This window comes from Synchiropus splendidus, chromosome 2 (genome assembly GCF_027744825.2).
Source record: "Synchiropus splendidus isolate RoL2022-P1 chromosome 2, RoL_Sspl_1.0, whole genome shotgun sequence".
NCBI classification, from domain to species: domain Eukaryota; kingdom Metazoa; phylum Chordata; class Actinopteri; order Syngnathiformes; family Callionymidae; genus Synchiropus; species Synchiropus splendidus.
This window is the reverse complement of record NC_071335.1, coordinates 36,971,402-36,980,032: the sequence shown is the minus strand read 5'-3', so window position 1 is coordinate 36,980,032 and position 8,631 is coordinate 36,971,402. Positions and strand designations below refer to the sequence as shown.

Here is an 8,631-nt window from a genome sequence, read left to right as displayed (position 1 = left end):
TGAATCATAAGGCACATAAACAATGGGATCTCAGCTGTCCAACTGTGCACAGATAAAAAAAAAAAAACTATAGGTTTTGACGTTGACCTAGGAGAAAGGAAGACTTGGATTAGGTCAGATGTTCACCGTTGGTGAATTGACCTCACTCCAGTATTTCCAGATTGCTTTCTCTTGTATTTGATTTGGTATTTAGTTTGCTTTCTCTGGTTCTTCATTTCCTGTACCGTGTGTTTGTTCTGACCATCTTTTTTCATATTATTGCTGTGTGTGTTTGATTGCGTGTGTCTTTTCCACAAAGATGTTCCTGCAGCCATGTGTTTTGTGTGCTTCTTTGTGACTGCATTACTCTGCAAGCATGTGCTGCTCTGTGTATTCTCAGTAGCTTTCTGTTTGCAGATTCCATCCTCGGTTCTGTCCTTTTTTCTCTGAAGACAGACAGGTTTGTCCTTGAAGCATATTTTTGGGGGGAATTTTCCAGATTCATTCTTTATAATCTCCCCTTCCTAACCTGTCAAGGACAAGCCTGAGCACTATTCTTTGTAGGTCATGATGCAAACAAACAAAGGCATGTCATTTTTGGTCCACTTGAATTTCTTTGATTTCTTTGTGTTCATATCTAGTGCAGCCTGCACAAAATGACAAGGCCAGATTTGGCCTTCAGTTCAATACATGTACCTTAAAGTTTTTACGATATCCTGTGCTCCAAGCAAACAGAAGAATTCCCCAAAAATAGACTGGGCTTAGCTCAGTATAGCAAGGGATCCACAATCCTACAATGCAGAACAAGATAGGGGTTACAAAGTGGGTTTTCCTATGTCTAGGCTGTAATATGGTGGGGAGCTTGACCATCTGAGGTAGGCTCGGAGTAGAACCACTTTGTCTCGGACGCAGCTGCCTTGAGGCCTCCCTGCATAGGCTTCCTGGACAAAGCCAGGATATGAGCGATTGTACCACTCAGTAGCTCCTCTTAGGAGACCGCTTTGAGAAACGGATGGGCATAGTGATGTTTACGGCTGATTCCCTGGTCGAAATAATCCATTGAATCATTGAACTTTTCCTTTTACGATGCATTTTACTGCATCTGCGGTGCACTTGTGCGCTTATATGTGTTCCTTTTCCTTGTTGGACAATAAAATTTTACTACGCAGCCAGTGAAGCTCAACTAAATATTTCGGTTAAATCATAACAATCACCCCTCTAACAGGCAGACTGCAAGGTGCAGGCTGCTTCCACCCATCACGTCGCAGCGGACCAGCACACGTTTGATGTGCAGCTGAGCTTGAGAGAGGCCGATTGGAGCAGATCGATTTGGCCTCATGTTAAAAAAGCTTTTATTGACACTCTTGCTCGAGAAGGTTATGGGTGAGGAGATAGAAGGAAGAGGGTGGGGGAGACTCCCTGGATCTCACCTCACTGAAGTCAACCTCATGAGTCTTGAGTCATTAACAGCAAGCATGAAAGCTGGCGCTAATATAAAGTAGAAATGAGCCACAAATGCATTTAGAGGATGTAATAAAACAAGGTCTTATTCTTCTTCTGCATCCAAGATGAATAGATCTGCACACCTCTCACAAACACTCCCTGATTTTATTGGAGCGCAAGTGTCACTGCTTTAGACAAACATCTCAGCCATGTACTTTCTGACCGTAGTTTAACGGCATGAATACTAATACAGCAAGGACATTTTGTCATATTTAAAGGTGATCTTTTATTCAGTTCTGTCTTCATGTCAAGAAACCAGAGAAACCAGCATCGAAAAGCCTGGGATAGAAACAGAAAGTGAGCAAATCTGCAGAGAGAATCCTGCTTTTAAATGTCTGCTCTTGTACCCAAATCCCTGGTCTCATCCAGCAGCTATGTTTCCCCACGGTCGAAGAGATTTTGCTCCAAACCCTTCACTCGGGAGAGGATTGTCTTGCTGCTATGTCTAAGAACTTTCAAGGTTCCGACATGATAAATACCTTCTGCTTAGTGTATTATATATTCAATTACACATTTCCTACAGGCAGAGCTTCCCTCACGAAAATATTCCACTACAATAATATTAAAGACCATATGTCATTGTTTTGATACATTTGAATTATCACCATAAAAAGGTTATGCTTTAGCTTAGGGAGCATATATTACCATAAATCAAACTTAGTCATATATGCAGTAGCAACATATTAGCCTGTACTTAGTCATGATAAAGTACTGATTTGCTTCTTGTTTAGGCAGACTATGTTTGGAATGGTGACCGAAATTCACTCTGAGCAACAGAATATTCATTGATTTTTAACTGTAAAGAAGCAAGCAATAAACTTGTGTGAAACTGTTTCCCTATCTAAAGCCTTTCCAATTAAATATTTTGTCAAACAAATCTCTTGTAATCTGGAGTATGACTGTGGGCTCATCACGTCAACTGCAGTTAGAGCTTCAATTATTGTAATGCATTATGGGACACAATGAAGAATAAGTAAGGTTCTTTTTACTACTGATACAGTTTCCAAACCATTGATGGAACTACGTTCAGAGATAAAGTCCTGCACATCAGCATCACAGTCAATGGGAAATGCACCGTCAATACATTTCCCTTTAAGAAAGGGAAAAGGGATTCAATACACACACAGGACTTGTTCTACAATGAGTCTCTGAAATCCCCCTCTGTCTTCAGACGCCTGATTGGTGAAGCTGTGTGTGCTAGTTGGGTTGGAACATCAACGTGCACCCACTGCGGCCCTTGAGGACCGGTTTGGACACCCCTGCAGGAGGCTGAGTTCCAATTTTTAATCTCCTGATTTTGGAAAAATGTGTTGTGAATTTTCATGAAGTTAAACTGAACAGATGTCCCATCATTACACACAAATACACACGTTTCGTTTTCTTTGTTAGGACCAGCCTGTCACCCATAACCATCCAAAAGGACTCTGAACCAAACGTGTGCTCATTTCTAATAAACCACATTTACTGGTGAACCTGGTGAGGACAGTCTGAATGTCCTCACCAAGCAAAATGTCCTCTCAAGAAGGTGGCTCGTCAAGACTTGTAGGTCACACGTATGGCAAAACATGACCTCACGCACGCACACACACAAACAACAACAAACCCTCTGGACTGGAAGGTGAGTCTTATCTTCTCTGAGCAGAGGCTTCCATTGACAGCCAGTTTTGAGGCATCTGCGCACGTGGGCTTGTGTGGGTGTGAGGCCATTATTCTTTGTGGGGACCTTTTGGCCGAGGAAAACGGAATGTGTATATACAGTATATCCATTCCGTTTCCTCACGACTACAAATATAGGCTGGTTACAAAGCTGCACACATCAGACAACTATAATGCAATTCAACAACAGGCCTCAAGCCTGGGTGCCACGTCTCCAAACCTTTATCTTGACTCCAAACTGTGACAGGCAAAAACAGCACAGGAAATGACAGAAGTCTTGATTTGCACCAGAAAATGAATGACAAAGGGTTACGAGAGTAACTGTGCTTTCCACTGACAGTTGGGGAGATTAAAAAAAACTTATCTGATCATAAGTTTCAAGACATTCTACATGTAGTGGTTTGTAATTCTCCCAGTCACCGTTTCCTGTGAGACTGCACATGGTTGCCTGGACAGTGCTCTGAGATTGTCCCACAGGGAGGGCATGGTTAACACAGACTACACATCACTCTGTAACTCAGTACTTACTCTGAGTGTACAAGATCATCTGGAGCTATAGGAGGGTTCTTCCACTCATGCATCAGAGATGTTCAGTTCCTGCTCCCAATGCCACATTATTATATTTTCCACTCCAATCTCTAGGATTCTTCATGGCATTCAGAGGAATTGATTCAAAGTCCTTGTTTTTGACACCGATATGTAGCCTCTCGTGGATCTTAAAGCTGAGCAGACACCAAAGTCCAATGACTATATATATCTTGATGAGTCAACATGACCAGTGATTGAAGACCAAGGAAGTAAAATGAGTAACTTGGAAATCAGTTAAAAATAAAACACTGCATAAAGACAAAACAAATCATGTCTCGGAAAAACATTTAAACATGAACCATTCTGCTCTGTGCTCCACTTACATTTAGCAAATGATTAGCAGATAAAACAATAATATAATAGTCATACAGCGATGTAACAAGATTCAAGGCACTTTGTTTCCTCTGAGGATTGAGCTAGAATTAGGAAATACCACATTAGCTACATCATATTCAGGCCCACGGATATAAACGTTTCATTTGTAATAAATGCCTGTTGTTGTGTGAAGATTGTTCTGTTTCCATTCAATACAAAAGTATGGAGTCATGCTCCAAAACATAACAACAAACCACAACAAATATAATAAGAAGAAACATAGCGGCATATGAGTCTGCACCAGGTATATCATCGGACAGATCCCACAATCAAATACTTTTACTCACTTATGTCGGAATGAGGCTCTCTTTCTCAGTACATGGCAGGAAGTGAAAAAGGAAGTGTTGCAGTCGTCGAACACGTGGAGCTCAAACATTTTTAAGCAGCCTGCCCAAGATGACAGGTGGTAGTTTCCTTCTTTGAATTATCTGGAATTCAACCATTGCCTTTACGTGCATATGAAAGCGGACATTGGTGGTGAAAAATATTTTATTTTCGGTGGTGATGTGGTGATGTATGTTTCCGTGTAAGATCGATAGTTTGGTCATGACCAGAGCGGCGCTACTGAAACTCCTGATCCTGGGTCTCATCGCTTTCCTCATCTGCATTCCAGAGTTCTTCATTACAGACAAAGGTCAGTCCTCTGAACGCTGTCTGATTCTAGATTTTCAGTCAGATGGCATTGCTATTTCTGATCATAAGCTTGACTGGATCTCTTTCACCACCCCTCAGTCTGGACCATTTGTACTGCGTGATCACTTCCTGTTCAGTAAAACATGTATTACTACTAATACTTATTTTCATACTAAAGTAAATATGTTCCCTTTCAGTGGGAAGAGTAAAGTTGTCCTGTCTACCTTGTAGACACTGTGAGCAACAGAGTCAAGTAGGGAAAGTTGGAGATGGATCAAAGAGTATGGACAACCTCAATGATACTACAGGAGGAGAAACCTGGCAGCAGGCCTGTGTTCAGACAGTCAGTCGATCGGTCACAGCCGGAAACAACGCGCATCTTAAGTTTACGTGCAAAACTTATGGTGTCATGGAGGAAGTGCAGATCGGCTTCTCATCATCAGGTAGGAGTTTCTGAACCAACTTGAGCCATGTACAGATGACAACTCTGCAAAGCAGATCAGAGCTGAACTTTCTAGAACTGCACTTCAGATATTATGCTACAAACCCAAGCTTTGGTTTTCAAGAGAAAGAAGAAGAAGAGGAACTTAAATCACACAAACTGATGGAACTTCTGATGCCAGGAAGGTTTAACAGTGAAAATACAAAGATACAGCATTTAAAACAGGTCTGCTTTCTGGTAGCGTATTTTAAAAAAAGTAATAATACATCAATAATAAATAACTACGATGTGTCAACATAATTTGGTCTTCCCAAATTCTTTTTTTCAGCGGGATTCTTCGAAGCTTAAACCTAACACTTCAGATTGGGGAACACATATGAACCATTACTAAACGAATTACTTGCTTTTAATTATCAGAAATAATGGTGTTGTTTAGAGTGAACTTTGGTGACCTTCCCCATGTTAGCATGTACTGCTAATATGCTAATGCTATCATTACAAGTGACGAATAATAACATGCTAATATGCTGCTATTACATGAGTCTTATTTATGTTATGACGTTGAGCTAATGTTGTGATACCAGCTGTCACGCTGCAGCTAAATAGATAAAATTTCACCATTTACATTGGCTTGTTATTGTTATTGTTATATATATGCTTCTCCAAAAGGATATCTTGAAGTACTGGTGGAGGTCCAACTGAGGGATAAAGAGTTCCTCAATCTCACCCTGTACGGCTGGAACAATCGAAGCTCCCTCCAGCTACACCTTCCTGATGAGGAAGAGGAGGAGAGGGATGAAGATCTCATGGAGGCATTTCACTGCTGTGTGCTCTCTGGGAGAGACAAGGTTAAGTCCTGCTTGCTCTGGATCTCCAATCAAACCCTCCTCGGCGCAGCAGACAGGGGGATGAAACTGGAGCCAAGAGGTTGGTAGGAGGGTCAGACAGCAATGCAGTTCACCAGGAAATTGGTCATCAGTGTTCTGTTTCGATGGAAGCAGGGCTTTTCTTCACATTGAAACCCCTCTCTTTTCCTGTCCAGATGACTGGCATTCTGTGTTCAGAGTCCTGTGGCTGGTTCTGCTGTGTGTGGCTGTGTTGACCATGGCTTCTGCGATTCTTGGTCAAATCTACAAGAAGGAGCGCAGACGCAGTAAGACAAAAATCACTGTCTGAGCACTTCAAATGCAAGTAGGAGAGATATGTTTTCATTTCTCTTAGAAAGATCAAAGGAGCTTCGTGATGGAGACTTTACTGGCATGCTGCTGACAGGTATTTATATTTGTCACCCCAACTGACCCCACTGACTTACAAATAGGACCAGTAGTTCTTCTCTGGAAAAAATCCCAATCCCATTTCAAGTCAGTCTCCAATGGTTCTGAGCATTTTTCTTTTCTATTGAGACTTGGATGCTTTGTATCTCGATAATTCAGGTGAAATATTAATCCAAAAGGTTGAAAAAAAAATTATTATTGACCCCCAAAACAGGAAAAAATATTTTGAAAACATCAAATAAATGACTATTAAAATAAATGGTCAGAACAGGAGCGAGAGTGGTGGTCACATGCTGTTCTGTGATGAAGCACTGACTTCAAGAATGTGTTTGATTTTCTCTTGCAGAAAAAGGAAACTATACCTCAAACCAGACTTCAAAAGGTAGCTTATTGGTGAAATCCATCATTTGGAAGGCATGGTTTGATTTATCGTTTTGATTTAAAGGGAGGGCCGAGACTCACACCCCAGACTCTCTGAGGCTAGCATCAGGTCAGTATCTGAAATTGTGCTGTTGATATTATGAAGTTATTCTAACAGCCAGCGTTGTGTTGTCAGGTCTAGACCCCATTCAAGAGGTTGAAGTTTCAGGTACATTATGTTCAACTGATTTATAAACAGTGCGTAGTGGATTGATGTTCTTCTGTGCCACATTGTTAGAGGACGTAGAAATTCTGCTGGTTGGAAGCGACAGCTGCTATGAAAACGGTAAGCTCTTCTTGTCACAGCAGTTGCTGTCTGCCAAACTTAGTTTCATTCACCTTCTCCTGCGTCCATTCTTTCACCCTTCAGCGTATCTTCATCACCGCAGTCAGTCCTCCTCCACCTCCGGCGACACCGAACAGCAGAGCTGCTGAGGGACAGCGGTGAGAGAAATGCAACCTGACAGCAGGTCTTCCAGATCTGAACGTGTCTGACATAAAGAGCATGATTTTCACTAGACGCATTCGATCAGGGTTTCCGTCTTTACTCACCTGTGTCCAACTCAGTTCTGAAGCAGTAAATGTCAGACAGCACTGTAGGTGGTTTTGTATGCAGGGCTGAAGCTACGCTGATGCATGACTGAGGACATCTGACAGATGATGGGAAGGTTGGCTAATATTTTTCGGCCCAATATCAACTGTGCCTACAGTCATTTATCTCGATAAAAGCAGAGAGTGACAGAAAAGAAAAGGGGTGATGCCAACCAGGGCTTTGACTCCAACTGACTGACAGACCATTTCACCATATCACGCAGCAACAGCTTAACATGACCAGATCTGTGAGGGAGACCGTGAATCATCTGGAAGTTGAAAGGCTGGATGTTGTCTCAACAGTAGAATATTGCACTGAAACACGTCTGAATACACCTACATACACCTATGTTTTTTTTTTCAACACAAATCAAGACCAAGGTCTTAGAGATAACAATTACTTGTTAAATGGTTCCAGATAATATGTATGTAACCTATTCAGTAATATGTATGCTTCATCCCGAGGTGTGTGAAGACTTATGTACATTTGGTCACGTGATCTGGGTTGGAATAAACCTCAGACATGGCTTCCATGTATGTGTCTATGTCTCTCACTCATGAGGGTCATGAGGATATATTACAATCAACATCCATTTTATTCTGCTTATCTGAGGTCAGGTCGCAATGGCAGCAACTTGAGTAAAGAGGTCCAGACTGGCCCCTCTACACAAACCTCTTACAGGCTCCATAGAGGTGTTTCCAGTGGCTACCAGTCCAGACCAGTTTAAAATCCACTTCAGAATTTTATGGATGACTTTTTAAGTTCATTTGGAACTGGCCCTCTAGTATATTGTGGAAATGCTGACTCTCTATGAGCCAGTCAGGGGCCTCTGATGGGTCTCTGCAACTGTAGTTGTTGCCAAGTCAGGACCTAAAAAGTGGCAAAGCCTTTCTTGTCAGGGATCTTCAACTGTAGAACAGTCTGCTCGAGAAGATTCAAAACATCTACCACCACCTTTAAAACCCTCTTAAAAGTCCATTGTCATAGACCTGCATTTATGTGATAGCATCCTATTATGTACTTGTGCTTTCACTGAGACGGTCCAACTACATTCATGTTTTCGTACAGACACACACACTCATATATATATGTGTATGTGTGCAATTGTAGTCTCTACTCTATTTAATATGGGTGTAAGAAAAAACATTTCCAGTTTTTCATTTTTACTT

The 8,631-nt window shown here is 41.6% G+C and overlaps 1 protein-coding gene across 1 annotated transcript; it reads left to right on the top strand.

The window, feature by feature from the left end:
• The first annotated feature begins 4,535 nt into the window (after window positions 1–4,535).
• LOC128754581 (uncharacterized) lies at window positions 4,536–8,518 on the top strand. The gene is made up of 10 exons (XM_053857295.1): window positions 4,536–4,735; window positions 4,932–5,177; window positions 5,846–6,103; window positions 6,219–6,329; window positions 6,398–6,448; window positions 6,797–6,832; window positions 6,896–6,940; window positions 7,007–7,039; window positions 7,109–7,156; window positions 7,241–8,518. Exons 1-10 carry the CDS (start codon window positions 4,618–4,620, stop codon window positions 7,303–7,305), a joined length of 1,011 nt encoding a protein of 336 aa, XP_053713270.1. The 5' UTR covers window positions 4,536–4,617; the 3' UTR covers window positions 7,306–8,518.
• Window positions 8,519–8,631: the final 113 nt, after the last annotated feature.